The 17004-nt window shown below is 39.9% G+C and overlaps 1 protein-coding gene across 2 annotated transcripts; it reads right to left on the bottom strand.

Moving 5' to 3' along the window:
• Nucleotides 1-7874: 7874 nt before the first annotated feature.
• LOC117514412 (transmembrane protein 244-like) lies at nt 7875-16181 on the bottom strand. 2 transcript variants are annotated; one of them, XM_034174851.1, is made up of 6 exons: nt 16039-16181; nt 15626-15711; nt 8902-8975; nt 8698-8823; nt 8565-8609; nt 7875-8462 (listed from the first exon to the last, which is right to left on the bottom strand). In XM_034174851.1, exons 1-6 carry the CDS (start codon nt 16069-16071, stop codon nt 8368-8370), a joined length of 459 nt encoding a protein of 152 aa, XP_034030742.1. In that variant the 5' UTR covers nt 16072-16181; the 3' UTR covers nt 7875-8367. The 2 variants fall into 2 exon arrangements, with proteins under 2 accessions (XP_034030742.1, XP_034030743.1); XM_034174852.1 differs by lacking the exon at nt 15626-15711 and having other exon boundaries at nt 16039-16158.
• Nucleotides 16182-17004: the final 823 nt, after the last annotated feature.

Below are 17004 nucleotides of genomic sequence, written 5' to 3'. Positions count from 1 at the left end.
TGGACAAGACTAAGAGACAAGCTTTCAAATGAATTAGAGCTCTGTCTAGGTTTTTGATTAATTAATAAGCTGGAATGGAAGATTGCTGCTAATCCTCCGCCCCGGCCCGTGCTACGAGCATTCTGACAGTTAGTGTGACTCGGGGGTGTTGACTCATTTAAACTAACATATTCATCCTGCTGTAACCAAGTTTCTGTTAGGCAGAATAAATCAATACGTTGATCAATTATTATATCATTTACCAACAGGGACTTAGAAGAAAGAGACCTAATGTTTAATAGACCACATTTAACTGTTTTAGTCTGTGGTGCAATTGAAGGTGCTATATTATTTTTTCTTTTTGAATTTTATGCTTAAATAGATTTTGCTAGTTATTGGTGTCTGGGAGCAGGCACCGTCTCTACGGGGATGGGGTAATAGGGGGATGGCAGGGGGAGAGAAGCTGCAGAGAGGTGTATAAGACCACAGCTCTGCCTCCTGGTCCCAACGCTAGACAGTCACAGTTTGGAGGATCCCAAAAAATTGGCCAGATTTCTAGAAATGAGAGCTGCTCCCTCTAAAGTGGGATGGATGCCGTCTCTCCTAACAAGACCAGGTTTTCCCCAGAAGCTTTGCCAATTATCAATGAAGCCCACCTCATTTTTTGGACACCACTCAGACAGCCAGCAATTCAAGGAGAACATGCGGCTAAACATGTCACTCCCGGTCTGATTGGGGAGGGGCCCAGAGAAAACAACAGAGTCCGACATTGTTTTTGCAAAGTTACACACCGATTCAATGTTAATTTTAGTGACCTCCGATTGGCGTAACCGAGTGTCATTACTGCCGACGTGAATTACAATCTTACCAAATTTACGCTTAGCCTTAGCCAGCAATTTCAAATGTCCTTCGATGTCGCCTGCTCTGGCCCCCGGAAGACAATTGACAATGAGAGTCACTGCCAAGGTAAGTGAAGGTTTCCAACACTTTCACCATGCTTCTTTTTCTGTAGGATAGGTTGCTGCCCCCATGACCCTGAGCTGGAATAAGCAGGTATTGAAAAATGAATGAATGAATTCAATCAATTGACATTTATTTATATCACCCTTTGCAGCAGCCAGATAGTGTCCAAAGTGCTTAACAAGAATTCACAAAAACAAAACAAACTCATAGAACATCTCGAAACATCTCCATAAAGTAAGCCCGTAATGTCCAGATAGTGTCCAAAGTGTTTTACAATAACATCAAAGAACAACAATTCACAAAAACAAAACAAACTCATAGAACATCTCTGAACATCTCAGTAAAGTTGACCAGACACCCATAATGTCTTTCTTTAAGTGCAGAGAGTTAAAATTTCAGATAAGTAAGATGGTGCAAGGCCATTAACAACTTTACAAACAAACATTAAAATCTTAAAAACAATTCTAAAATGAAACGGAAGCCAGTGGAGTGAGTAAAGTACAGGCGTAATATGCACACTTCTAGAAGTGTTCATTAAAAAACGAGCAGCAGCATTTGGCACAAGTTGGAGGCATGCAAGAGAAGAGTAGTTAACACTGGAGGTGATGAAAGTATGAATGGCTGTCTCAGGATAACGTTATAATAATAATAATAATAATAAAACAACAACAATGACAATATCATTATTGACAACCTGAACTCAAGCTTTTTAGTGATGCTAAAGTATTATTATTATTATTATTATTATTATTAGCAGTAGTAGTAGTATGAGCTATGTGGGAAGGATTTTTTTTAATATAGATACCAGTAATTGTATTATTTAGATGCTGTGTTGATCAAACAGCTTTTTTGGTTTGCTGTCGCCATCTATAGGACATATGAAGCACTACATGTATGATGTGTACTGCAAGATTTGCTCTGATATTTTAATTATCCAGCGTCGGTCATATTATCCGCATTAAAAAGCAGTTACAAATGATTTGGTCACTACTCTGTTACATCATCAAAATGGCTAAATGTATCCACAGACATTTTTTTTTATATTTATTTATTTAACATACATTAGAAAAATGTTAGGTACACATTAACTGCACACTATATCCAGTTTGACATTTTATAATGTAACACAAAATAAAAGAATAAATGTCTGGTACTGAAACAGATCTAAAACCAAGTTTTTTTTTTATCTCAGCTTTTCCAAGGATTCAAATTCTGTCGGCACTTAACTCCTAAATGTATAGTGACAGCAGCACACGTTTAACTAGAATTGAATCCAGAGAGTCTGAAAACAACTAACTGAGAAGCAGGCCAAACCTGTAATTCATTACGTGCCAATTTATGACCAACAGGCTCAATTATAAGCTTGGTTATTACAGGATGTTTTCTTCAAATGTTAAATTTCCCTTTGGCCTTGACTGCTTAACAATAGGAACAATCTGTGCATGTGTGTAAGGAGTGCAGTGCTGCATGAAGGGAATTTGAATCACTTTCCAAGATCCAAGTTTTGTTTTGTTTTTTTGTTGTTTTTTTTTTTTTATCTTTGGGATAACTCCACACAACCCTCAGAAGAGATTTTGTATGATTTTTAGCAGTGAAAGAAAAAAAAGTAAGGGAGATGGCTGTGTGATGTGTGGCGTGAATTCAGACATCTTCTCTCTCAATAGGTTTGGTTTTTGAAGTTATATACAGCTTGAAATGAGCTTGTCTGTCAGTTTCCTTCATTTCCAAAAGCTACGCTTGTACACAATACTCAGCCAATCATATCTGTATCATATGCATACAAATAATGCAATAAAAAATGCTTCAGCCAGTAATGCAAATGTGACCGTAAAGAGAACAAAGGCTGCAGGACAACCTGCAGCAGTTAGGCCCAGTGCTCAAACACAGTAACCTGTCCTCTGTGTGTGTGTGTGTGGGGGGGGGGGGGGGGTGTTGCGCCTGATGTGCTGTCATTTAGGAATGCTGCTCCACACTGTGGGAGTGTCTATCTTGAGATGTTTGACTTGTGTTAAGGGTCACCTGTTGCATTCCTACAGACAACAATTGCAGGTGATCCCAGTCCACTTCTTCAGATTCCGGCTGACAGGGCAGAGATTGATTTTTTGCTTCACTTTTCAGTCCTCACCGACACTATAACAGTAAAGGAACCGCCCCCTGTTGGAGGATAATCTTTCTGGATTTGATAACAAGACATCGCCATGTTCCAGCTCTGTCCTCGACCCAGCTGCTCCAAATTTAAGCCTCGGTGATAACAACAATCTTGACTACATTCCCCTGGTGCACATTCTCTTATTCTGATCTAATTCTCTCAAAGCTGTGGCCAAACTGTGTTTTGAAACATATTTATGGTCTTATCTCATGTCAGGTCAAAGCTCCATCTCTCTCCCGTATCCCTCAAGGGCGGATTTTATTTATTTTTCCTGTTTCATTGGTGATGTTGTTTTGCTCAAAGCAAGAGATGGGATTTATTTATTCAGTGTGAGTTTTGATACAAAAAAAATCATGATGAAAATCTGTATTTCTGCTTGGTCTCTGCATCTGTCTCTTTATTTACTGTTTAATGTACTCCATTCAAAGCAGACTATTTTTGTTTATTATATAATATAGTGTTGCTATAACTGTGATCTTATGTAATTAAGTCACAAATATGAGGAGGGTGACTGCTACAGAGGTTTAGATATGACATCATAAAGCTGGAGGTTTTATCTGTGTTTGTGCTGGATTTGTGTGTATTTTATTTTATTAAAATGATTTCTGTTTATTTTTTGATATTGTGTTCATTAGCTGATGCTGTCATGAACTACATTCAGCATGTTAAGCTGCTTTTTAAGCAACATTTTATGTGACATTGGGTAATGTTATGAAGGTTTATGTGGAAATATTAATATTTAGAACATAAAATTAAATTGTTTATCTTTATAAAATAGTAGTCTATATATAATGTAGACAAAATTATGTTTATGCTGCAAAATTAGCAATTTAATGTATCCGGCCTTGCATAATTAGCCAATCACAGAAATATGCTTCATGGGTATTTATTGGTTTGTTTGTTTGTCAGTTTGATTGTTAGCAGGCTATCTCAAAACGACACGATGACTGGAATTTGATCACCTTTGGTGCAGAGAGAAAGGTAGGTCTTGGGTCAAGGAAGAGCTGATTTGATTTTAAGGGAGTTGCAGATACAATATCATTTTGAATTAACACTTCTGCAATTAATCCCATGTTGTTTGTAAATTAGAGAAATAGTACCTCCACTTGAACTTTCAACTTTTTTTTAAACATTTACTGGAAAAAGTTGTATTAGTCCATACTTTGGGCAAATTAAACTTCAGTGTCTTTGATGTGTGAGCAGGTGGATGGGTGAGATAAGAGTACCGACCTATCATCCAGTAGACTCACATCCATTTCACACAGTTGTATGTGGGGATATGCACCAGCCTGATGGGCCTCAGGGCCTGTACAGTGTACAGGAGTTATTTCTAATACTTTTTTTATATTGTTGCTGGATAATCAAAAACACTGGTGTGGGATTCCACTAATGTATAACTATCAAAATTGTATTATATGCAATATATACTATAAGCATTTAAAGAAATATGATTCATAATATCACACTTAAATAATTTGTTTTTTGCGTGTATGTATGTGATTAAAGCTCTGTATGCTTGTGCCAGAAAATCCTGGCTACGGTGCTGTGAAATGAGTTTCTCTAAATCAAGTGAAAATAGAAACAATCAATTCCATCATTGTCAATTGTTAGTCAATGAAAGCAGCTGTCATTAACCTAATGTCCTGATTCCATCTTGTCTCTCCCTCTCTTTGTTCTCTGGCTCCCTCTTGTGTCTTTTTGTCTAGTTTTCTCTCTGGTTCCCTCACATGCTTGTTATTTATCAAATTAGGATGCATCTGCATCAATGTTTTCATCACCCCCACAGTATTGACAGTCCTTCCTATGCACTTTCCTGTTTGCCAGTGTAGCGGCTGTTCTCCCTTTCATCTGCATTGTGTTGTGATGCGTGACTCCTCCCCTTCACTCCCCTTGGGATGCGAAGTCACAGCCGCCCGCATGGGAGGTGGACACTGTGACCAGTCGGCTAAAAACCCGAGCTGTAGCTTGAGAGGCCAGAGTATCCTTTAGCTGTCAGGGAGTGAGGCCTATTGACTACTATTGCACAGTGACTCTTGCTGGCCTCCATTACACAAGTCCTGGATTGTTGCTTTGTTGATTCCTTATGTGGGCCCCTGTGTTAACTGCACTCTGCCTGCTTTATTTTGGACTCTGCTTGGACACTTCACAAAAACTGGTAAAATAAATACTTTCATTTTGCAACACTCTCTGTGTCTGTGTTTGAGTTCAGCAAAAAGTGAAAATCTGACAGTACGAAGTCTGTTAGAAAAGTATCGGACCTTTTCATTTTTTGCAAAAACTATATGGATTTGAATAATGTGCGCTTGCATCAGCCAAGCTTGAACCTTCGTGCGCATGTGTGAGTTTTTTCACGCCTGTTGGTTGCGTCATTCGCCTGTGGGCAGGCTTTGACTGAGCACTGGTCCACCCCTCTCGTCGGATTTTTATTGTCAGGAAAATGTCTGAACGGCAGGAGCAGCGTTGCATCAAATTTTTCAAGAAACTGTGTGAGACAGCCAGGTGGAAACCATTCGGAAAATTCAGATGGCTTTCGGTGAAAATCCTATGGGCATCACACAGATTAAGGAGCATTACAACCAGATTAAAGACGGCCCACAGCGGCTGAGGGCATGCCGCACTTCGAGCGGCCATCGACAGGCTGAAATGACCAGATCATTTCCAAAGTGAAGGCTGTGTTGATCCGGGACGTTGTGTGACTACCAGAGAAATGGCAGAAAAGGTGGACATCAGCCATTTTTCGTCAGATTCCACTGTTACAGGAGATTTTGTAATGAAAGACGTGCTGAGGCATTCGTGCGTCGGGACGAAGCCGCAATGGCGGAGAACAAAAGCAAGTCCATGTTGGAAGTCTTACGGGACATGTTGTGACATGCCCAGCTCTCCACAATTTCTCGGATACTCAATCGACTAAAAAGCCACTGAAAGCCATCTGAATCTTCTGAATGGTGGAAGACCTAACGCCATTGCGGCTTTTGCGGCTTGGCTGATGCAAGCGCACATTATTCAAATCCATATATTTTTTTGCAAAAAATAAAAGGTCCGATACTTTTCTAACAGACCTCGTATAACAGAGTGAAAACGAACCCAGGTAGCACACACCCAGATCTGCTCCACGTAAAGAAACGTTTCAAGAGACTGAACTATTTATACACCAGCTACTACACATGATGTTCCAATCTCAAGAAGAGATCACTGTTTTCAGAAAATGGCCTGACTCAGGTCACAGGCAATATTTATTATCTTCTTCCTTTGGATGACATCTATCTATTTACTCACAACTCCTCCCTGCATAGGTCCACATCCCAGAGTTCTTGTTTTTCTTGCACCTGTGTTCCAAATCTGACATTGCTAAAACAAGCACTTTTCCACATAAAACACCTGGTTCACGAGTTCCTCTTTGACAATAATACCCCGGCCATGGACACTCGCTCTCACTTTACAGATAAGCAGTATTTGCTGGCATTTCTACCAGAACTCATCTACAAAATTTAATTTTGAAAAGCTACTTATTGCCATACATCTTTGAACAGGTAGCTCAAACATATAAGAAGTTGGGCTACCAATATGTAGACCTGGGTTCCATTTTTGGAAATGTTATCTGTGTGTCTCCTTGAACAAGACACTCCATCTGCATTGTTCCAGTCTTGTAAAAGGGCGCCCACTTTGGCTGGAGAAGTAGCCTGCGATTGGTTGGCGTCCCATTCAGGGGGAGTCATAGATCTCATCCACTTGATGGTACAAAATCCAGCACTGCCACCACCAGGCTTAAGGACCTATACAGGACTTACATAAGCTTAAAATTTGGCTGGAGCCTAACCACAGGAGGAAATAGTCATAATATGAACATGAAATGACTCATTGTGGTTTCAGCTTTGCAACAGTATCTGAATAGATCAAGAGAGACCTTTCCAAGATTCTCCTACCTGAACCTGGTGTTATGTGTCGGACGCAGCTCGGAGAACCGACCAGCGTTTGAAGGACCCAGTATGAAATAAGCAGAGCACGGTACAAAGGCTAACTGAATTTAATACATAACAGTGATCATAATATAACAAAAAAAAGGTGCGGTCTGGCGTGGTGCGCTCCCAGCAGCGCTAATGGTCCGGAGCCAGAAGCTGTTTCGGACCCAAGGACCCCGCCGACACCCCCCAGGTGGCCGCAAAAACCGAGTCTGTGAAAGAAGGAACCATTATGTGAGTCCACACTCTACACACAGAACACTTAAAGGTGTACAAACAGCAAACACTTCCTGGCTTGATTACTGATCAGCTTCCAACCTGCAGGTATGGAACATCTCGTTCACAAATCACCACCGCAGTGGAAGCTGATACATGACTAACATACAGCTCAATACAATAAGGTGTGAGGGACACCACATTTACTGACTGTATAACTGTTAGTCACAAAATCCAACGTACCTCAGGAAGTGTGCTGACGAGCGTGAGACCTCACCCTCTCCTCTTTCACAGACCGTGCATCAAACCTGGACGTTTCTCAGCGTCCGCTGCTGATGAGATGGCTCCCAAGACGACGATCTCACCCGTCTGGTCACAAGGTCGAGTCTCTGGCAAATGCACACTGTGCACTTCAGTCTTAAATGCCAACATACTCCAATCCCTCCAGATGCACCTCAGCTGTGAGTCCTGACGAGTCGCAGGTGATCAGGGTGAAGTCCCAACAGCCTCAGCAACACAGCCACTCAGTCCCAAATGCATGCCACCTGGGAGGAAACCACATGACAAACAAACCGGCAGCCAGGCCCCCCCAGCCATACAACACCTGGTAGTGTTGGAGGCAGCAGAGCCGCTTTCATAATGCCGAATCCATTAGGAAACACATCTGTTTAAAATGTTATTTTTATGCAATAAATTATTCAATCACTTATTTTTAAACACTGAAAATATTCTTAAACCATCACTGCATTGTATGTCTGTCTGTGTGTGTTCAACTGGTAGCACAACAAAGGTATTCTTTATCTATTATCAAATAGATTTTTTATTATTACTGAAAAACCCTTTTAATATGGAATAGGTTGGTCATTAGTTCACAAAACCTCGCTTTCTAATAAGTGTCACAAAACGATGTGGTTGGATTGTTTTACTCTTCACATTTATACTTTTAAAATGTACAAAAAACAAATAATTTTAATACTCTGGCAAAAAGCCTAATTTCATTGACAAACAAAAGCACCTTAATGGGTAATCTCCCTCTGAGAAGAGCATCTGGATTCATGCTTACATCCAATTTCACATGACTGAGTAAAACTTTTCTGTCCATCAGTAGATGCTGAAGGAAGCGTAAGTCTGCTCACTCTGGCAAGTGAAGTAAGCGATCAGCTGCCCATTGCAGATCATCAGAAACAGACCACTACCTGTGGAACAGCACAAAGAAAACAAAAAAATAATAATTTGTTGTAGCACATTTAAATGGACATTTGCATTAAAGCTGAAAGCATACATGTGTGTATTTTTACCCAAAGCCAGCCACCACTGCCACACTGTGGGAAACTCCAACATAACTGCGCCACAAATGACAAAATGCATCAACCCACACATGACGATTTATCCCTAAATATGTGTGTGTGTGCACGTTATATTTACACTCACCCACGCTGGTGATAAGAACGTGCAAGAGAGTGACGGTGAGGGCATAGTCCCACACCCGCCTCCGTACCACTGCGGCAAACAAAAGGCCACTGCAAAAGTAGGTGAGCTCCAAGGACAGAAGGTTCACTGAAGGAGACAATGACAGTCTGCATCAGCAACTGCACACTCCATGGTCACTCTGACAGCGTTGCTGCATGTGCTCACCTAGATATTTGGAATTGGATTCAGTAGGCTCAGTCTTGAAATCAAATGGAATCAATCCGTCAAAGTGATCCAACCTGAATAAGGTGTGAAAACTGGGTTAAATAGCCAATCGTGTGAAGCTACACCAACGACAAGCGTAATAAATGCAATAAAACACATATTCTGCAGCCATTACAATATCTACATGGTATCACAGTGTAGATACGAGTGACAGGATGTGGACAACACAATCTAATCATTTCATTTCAAGATTAATTTTTTTTTTTTTTGCTTCGGCTTGTAAATATATAGTATTTTGTATGTAAGTAGGTATGTGTAGGTGTATATTTATGTTTGTGTATATATGTGTGTATATGTGTATATATATATATATATATATATATATATATATATATATATATATATATGTGTGTGTGTGTGTGTGTATATGTGTGTATATATGTATATATATGTGTATGTATGTTGATATATATATATTGATATCGGTTTAGGTGTGTAGGAATCTATGTGTATATGTGGCAAAGGGTATTACTGGTTGTGGGGAAGAAGGGGTAGGGATAAATAAGCTGATGCTTCACCCTACCCCTTTTCGGACATGTTGGGTACACAGTAGGAACTTTTTTGTTGTTGTCTTTACTGATCTATCTTGTAATTGTTGTATCAAATGTTCGAAATAAACAGTTTTCATTCATTCATTATTAATGAATTGTGAATGTTAATTTTGCATGATTGTTGGTGCACCTGGACAGATGCTAAATTATAAGCTTGTTCTTCTTTGTTGAAATGTTTTGTAATGATTGTGACTGATGGTCCTGCTATTTGGAACATGAGAACATGTTCTCATGTTCTTCTTGTTGACCATGTCAGATAATATGTGTGTAATTTGCATAAGGAACATGAAAAGATTATTGTAACGTGCTTAATAGAGGCTTGTGTAAGTTGTATTTTCGTAGTTTTTTAAATTTGAGGTACAAGAGGCATCAACATTATAATGATTCCACATTGACACTAAAAAATAGACTTTAACTTTTAAAAAGTTCGGACTAAACTTGAAAACACAAGTTGAAATAATTTTTGTAAAGATTCACTCACTGTAACACATAGTCAAGAACAACTGAGCTACAGATTTGTACTGAGTCATGAATTTTCAGAAAAGAAGAACCCTCCACATGACAAAATATAAAACAAGTGACTCTGAATCAGTGGCTTTGTTGTTGCAAGTCTGGTGTATTCAGTATTTTGTCATTTAAGAATACAATGTGGCTCACCAGCACTACACAACGTATACGTGCAAAACCACTGAAAGACTTAAAGTTTGTGCTTCTATGTGGATTCACATTTTCAACATTAATGAGATGTTTCAGGAATATGGCTGTTTTTCAATGGCCAACTTTAGGGGACTGTGAGTACTTTAATAACTTTTGTTAAATGTGTTTTTGGTCAAGTATTCAAGGGAAGGACAAAGAACTTGGAGAAAAGACACAAAAGGAAGTGATCAGAACATGAAACGACCTGATTTATTTTTTGTACCGTACATCCTCCCCGACATAGGCGTCACCACACGAATCCATAGTAGAACCATTCGTGACGATGACATGAAAAGACGTGATACTTGCAATGGATGAATCACTATTAAAGTTACTTTAATTTATCAAGTTTAGGTAACTTAAATTTTTAAGGCTGCCAGAAAACTAATGTTTTAAAGTTAAAACAGTCCTTTAAAAAAACAAACAGTGTACAGAGGCCAGCCAAAAGACTGAACACTCCAGATTGTTCTGTATGTCTGCTATTTTACACATTTTTATTTAACAGTAAAGTCAAATCTGCTTGGGACTCCGGCGAGGGTGGTCGCATCTCCTCCTCTCTCCTCTATCTCTACTCCAACCTTCAAGTCCCTACCTCACCGGACTGTGAATTCTTCAAACTGTATTGGATTAACCATGGAATTGATCAGCTGGTCTCTGAATGCTATTGACACCATTTTTTCAACAAGGAAATCAGGGCCGGGGGACCCTGCGTGCCCAGATGGAACCTACCCTGCGGGCTATGTTCTTGACGCCTGGGAGTAATGGCATGTCGCATGCTCGGTGCCATTCTCTGTGGAGGACGTCGAAGATCTATTTATATTTGGTTTTACTGTAGGAGGGCTGGTACTTATTGGTTTATACGCTGCCCTGACCTACCGGAGAATTGGCAAGATAGCTGCCACCAGAACCACAACCCCTCACCTGTCCGTCATGATTAGCGAGTTGGGCAAGGTGATACATTCTCAGACTGTGTTAACCCTTGAAGTCAGATGCAAATCAGATAATATCTCGGAGCAAATGCACGACTTGCAAAGGAAGATGTCGGAGACCAGGGAATACTCATAACTTGGATCTGGTTGTTTATGTGAGCTGCAAAGGTATTTTTACTTCTCAACCATAAACATGGCAGGCTTATCAGCCTCTGAAGGACAAAATGCCCCGTTGTTTTCCTCCAGAAGAATTTCTACGGCCTTGGTGAACCATTCGGCTGCCTTCTTTCTTATCTTCATTTGATACAGTGGATCATCATATTCTACGTGATAGGCTGGAAAATCATTTTGGGATTACTGGGAGTGCCCTTGCATGGCTGACGTCATACTTGACCAGTCGTTTTCACTGTGTTTTGTACAGTAACACTACCTCTAAACTTAGTGACATGAAATTTGGGGTTCCACAGGGGTCTGTCTTAGGCCCCCTGCTTTTCTCCCTTTATATAGCACCCCTTGGGCACATATTGCGGCGTTTTGGGATTACCTTTCACGGCTATGCAGATGATACTCAGTTATACATGCTGATAACTGCTGGTAATCCCATTCACATAAAATCCTTAGAAGATTGCCTTGCATCAGTGAGAAGTTGGATGTCTAGAAACTTCCTACTTTTACACTCTGATAAGACTGAAATGATGGTTCTTGGTATAGTGAGACATCAACATCAATTTGACCAGTTAACGCTCAGCCTAGGCTCGTGTGTCATACATCACACTGACAAAGTGAGAAACCTTGGGGTAATTTTTGATCCTACTTTGTCCTTTTGACCTCCACATTAGAAATATTACAAGGACTGCTTTCTTCCACCTGCGAAATATAGCAAAGATTCGTCCCATCCTGTCTATGGCTGATGCTGAGACCCTGATCCATGCGTTTATTTCTTCTAGATTGGACTACTGCAATGTTCTATTTTCTGGTTTAATGCAGTCTAGCATTATGGGTCTCCAATTGGTCCAAAATGCTGCAGCCAGACTTTTGACATGAAGCAGAAAGTACAACCACATTACACCCATTTTGGCATCCCTTCACTGGCTTCCTGTCCCAGTGAGATCAGATTTTAAGGTTCTGCTACTAATCTATAAAATGATTCATGGACTGGCACCTCCCTACCTAGCTGACCTAATTAAACCTTACGTACTGGCCCGGGCTTTACGTTCTCAGGGTGCAGGACTACTTTGTGTCCCTAAGGTGAATAAGAAGTCTGCGGGTCACAGAGCTTTCTCTTATCGTGCCCCTGTTCTGTGGAATGATCTCCCTGCGTCAATAAAACAGTCAGATTCTGTGGAGATTTTCAAGTCCAGACTTAAGACGCACTTATTTTCCCTTTCATATGGCTAGCATACTGGTACAGTTTTGTTTTACGCTTTTTACTCTTTTAATTAATTTATTAGTAATTGGAGCGGGCTGCGGCCTCAACTTTACCTAAATTCTGGGTCTTTTAGTGAAGTATAGGGCTAGTGGCCGGCGATCACCTTAGTATTTCTTCTGTTTTTCTTGTTTAATGTTGGCAAATTATACAGTATTTTTTGTCTTTCTGATGCCTGATTCTGTTTTTTCTCTCTGTTTAAGGTGCAGCTCCATCCAGAGATGGGAGTTGTATTTGTGTTGGCGACCCTCCTGTCCTGTGCGCCAATAGCATTTCTTGTATATTCGTCTGTGAATTCTTTTGTGAATTGTTCTGTAATTTATGTTTGTAGCATGGCCCAAGCAGAGGGTCACCCCTTTGAGTCTGGTCTGCTTGAGATTGCTTCCTCAGAGGGAGTTTTTCCTTACCACTGTTACTCTGGGGGTTGGTAAGGTTAGACCTTACCTGTGTGAAGCGCTTTGAGGCAACTCTGTTGTGATTTGGTGCTATATAGATGAAAATAAATTGAAATAAATTGAAATCTTCTGCAACTCCAGCACACACGGACAGAAACTAACATAAACTTAACTCATGTGCCACTCACACATGGACAGAGAATGGTAAGCATGCTCCCACCCCATCCCGGCCCCCGCTCACGCCACTCCCTTCCCCCTCTGGGGTGCAGCGCAGCTTTAGCTGCTGTAGCTCCCTGTTCCCCACCAAGCTGGCGGCTGCGCGACCACATGTTGCTGCGGCTCCCTCACTCACATTGCCTCAATTCGGATAACGGACTGTTTCAAAGTTTAGTGCACATAAACAATGTCAAATGTATATGTGTTTTTAATTCTGATGTGTGCCATTATATCGATAAACAAATAATAATTGTGGATTAATTGCTGTATCTTGTCTGTGGTAATTGGAGTGTGGACGTAATCTCGTTGTTGTTGCACTTGTGTAATGGCAATGACAATAAATCTCATCCATCCAACAAAACTATAGAAAATAAAACAGTTGGACTTCTGCACTAACAAATGCACCAGAAAAGCGGACAACTCATATTTCAGATTTAATTTTAACTCTTACAATAGTATTCGACCATTTTCAACTGTAAATCTTGCACTATGTTTGAGGTATATGTCAGTTTATCATATCAGTGTTGCTTCAACTCTAAGAGTGTTACAACTCCCTGAAGTTGTAATTTTTAACACCGACTAGAAGTTGAGAGAGTAATGACAAAAGGTTGTGGGTTCAAACTCAACCTGAAGCCTTTGTCTGTGAAAAAAATTCCTGAGCAGTTGCACTTCTTCATGCGAGCAATGTTTAAAAACTCTCTGTAGTGTTGAAAATACAATTTTATATCATACAGTAACACTGTGTGGTTATTGCGGGCTATTAGGAATATAACTTTTAAGGTGGAACTGGGGAGAATTATAGAAAGCCAAGAACAGTGTTAATTTTAACACTATATGGACAGTCATCCTGTGTGATTTAAAGCACATTAAATTCTTATACAGCTGTGTTCAAAATAATAGCAGTGTGTTTAAAAAGTAAATAAAGCTCAAAATCCTGATTGCACATTTTATTTCCATAGATTCAAATGCATTGGGAACACTGCACATTCTATTCCAAATCAAAACAGACAAATTTATCAAAATGTGTTGTTACTTTACAGAAACTGAAGAAAAACAAATATCAGGCTGTTAAAAAATAGCAGTGTCTGCATTTTTCTTTCTGCGAAAAAAAAAAAACAGATCTCAGAAAGGTGGCCCTTATTTGAGGATGAAGGCAGCAAATGTTGTTCATGCTGGTTACAGTGCATTTCTCTCTGAAAAGCTGAGTAAAATGGGTCGTTCCAGACATTTTTCAGAAGAACTGCGTACTTTGATTAGAAAGTTGATTGGAGAGGGGAAAACATATAAAGAAGTGCAGAAAATGATCTCAAATGCTTTAAAATGGAAACCAAAATCAGAAAGACATAGAAGAAAATGGAAAACCATCATTCAAATGGATAAAAGAGTAGCCAGAATGGCAAAGACTTAGCCAATGATCAGCTTCAGGGTGATCAAAGTTGCCTGTGAGTACTGTAGGTAAGAAGCCACAAAGTCCAACTGTTGAAAAACCGACATGTGCTGAAGAGGTTACAATTTACCAAACAACACAATGACCGGCTTAAAGAGAAATGGTGCAACATTTTGTAGATTGGTGAAAAGAAGACTGTTATTTTCGGGTCTAGGGGCTGCAGACAGTTTGTCAAATGGCCCAGAAAAACTGAACTCCAACCACAGCGCACTGTGAAGGCCGTGAAGCATGGTGGAGCAAGCATCATAATACGTATGAGGTGTTTCTCATACTATGGTGTCGAGCCTAATTATCACATACCAGAGATCACGGATCAGTTTGAATACCTTGAAATGGGTGTTTCAACAAGATGACCCCAAACACACCAGCAAACTAGCAGCATCTTAGTTTCAGACCAACAAGTTTAATGTTATGGAGTGGCCAGCCCAATCCCAGGACCTTAATCCAATACAAAATTTGTGGGGTGAGACCAACAATGCCGTTTCTGAAGGAATTATGGAATGTAGACCAATCATCTTGGGCAGGAATACCTGGTCACAGGTGCCAGAAGTTGGTTGACTCCATGCAACACAGATGTGAAACAGTTCTCAGAAACAGTGGCTGTACAACTAAATATTAGATCAGTGATTTTATTGCCACAACAATCAAATTACATCGAATTTATTTACTGTCTTTTCCATTTCCAAAAACATTGTTTGTTTGTTTTTTTTTGTTGGCAGGTAAATAAATAAACAAACAAATAAATAAGTGATTTAACTAAATTAACTAACCAACACAACTCTGTAAGGAAATTTATACAAAGGTATCATCTGCAAAGAAACATATTTAATTAACAGTCTATGTTAATTGCACAGGACCTTGATATATTACATACACTGTGGTATTGTCCCCATCATTTCCCAGCATGCTCTTTGGTCACAAGTGTGCATGTAAATTAACGGCCCATGGTTTGTTATTTAAATTAAATTAAATTAAATGTGTTGGCAGCAGTGAGGTGCTCTTACCTGAAGGCGCCAAAACACACACTCCCGATCATGTAGAAGACACAGTAAAATATGATCAGACAGAGCAGCAGATTATACAGGACGGTCTGAGGGATTGACAGACAAGGAGACAAGATTTCACAATAGTTTCTGTCTCGTGGCCAACCCACATATTTTCCACGTGACGCAACAGACCCCAACCTGCGCTGCAGCGCGTGCAGCCGGCAGCGTGGGAGAAAAAAAAATTAAAATCATAACGGAGGAATTCTGTCTACGTGTAAAAATACACAACATACAATATCATAGCAAAAACAGCGCGTCATATTCGTTGTTTCATCGCAGATGACTTTGCAACGATCGAGCTGACAGTTTACAAACGCCTAATAAGAGGAAGAGTTTTCGATCAAATCGTGATATTTCAAGTTACCTCTTACCTTTGAGTCGACCGCTTTACCCATGAATGCCATCTCATGGTTCGTATAACATGATATATTGCAAAATAATCCACACTGCAGCAAAAAACGACCAGGTTAATCCCTCACTACATGGACATCTGCTGCCATCTAGCGGCACACCTGAGATACAGTGGGCACGAGTTAACGATTTTCTCCGAAAAGATCATATATTAACAAAAACTCTTTCACTGCCATTTTTAAAAATCAGGAATGTTATTATTACAATTCTATATATTCTTATTATGCCTAAGTGTGTAGATAATTATAGCAGTCAAGTACAACAACAGTAATAATTTAACAGCTACGTTAATCAGTTTTGTATTTTTTAGACGTGTTTTCTTCGACTTTTCTGTGTGTGCTAATCGATGAGCTTTATACTGCATGTTTCTAATATTCTGTATAGTGGTTTTGGTTCTTTTTATGTGCAAATAAGGTGGAAAAAATTCACAAAAAAAATCCTGAAATAGAACAAAAATAATTTTCAACTATTTTAATAATCAGTCAGTTTGTCATTTTAATTCATTTGCCACAGAAGAACGTTTTTATGGCTCATTACCTTTATGCTTTATTCATTGTAAAGTTAATTTAACTTTATATTCAGTTGATTCGCTATAGACAGCATGGTGGCCTAGTGGTTAGCACTGTTGCCTCACAGCGAGAAGGTCATGGGTTCAATTCCCACCTGTGGCCTTTCTGTGTGGAGTTTGCATGTTCTCCCTGCTTGGGTTTCCTCTGGGTGCTCCGGTTTCCTCCCACATCCAAAGACATGCGGGTTTGGTGGATTGGTATCTTGAAATTGTCCGTAGGTGTGCTTGTGGGTGTGAATGTGTTTGTTTGTCTGTTTGTGGCCCTGCGACAGACTGGCGTCCTGTCCGCAGTGTACCCCACCTCGCACTCTCTGCCTGGATAGGCTTCAGCACCCCGCGACCCTTAATTGGACTAAGC

Source organism: Thalassophryne amazonica, chromosome 7 (genome assembly GCF_902500255.1).
Source record: "Thalassophryne amazonica chromosome 7, fThaAma1.1, whole genome shotgun sequence".
NCBI lineage: Eukaryota > Metazoa > Chordata > Actinopteri > Batrachoidiformes > Batrachoididae > Thalassophryne > Thalassophryne amazonica.
Note: the sequence above shows the minus strand (reverse complement) of the source record. Positions and strands in the feature narration are given on the sequence as shown.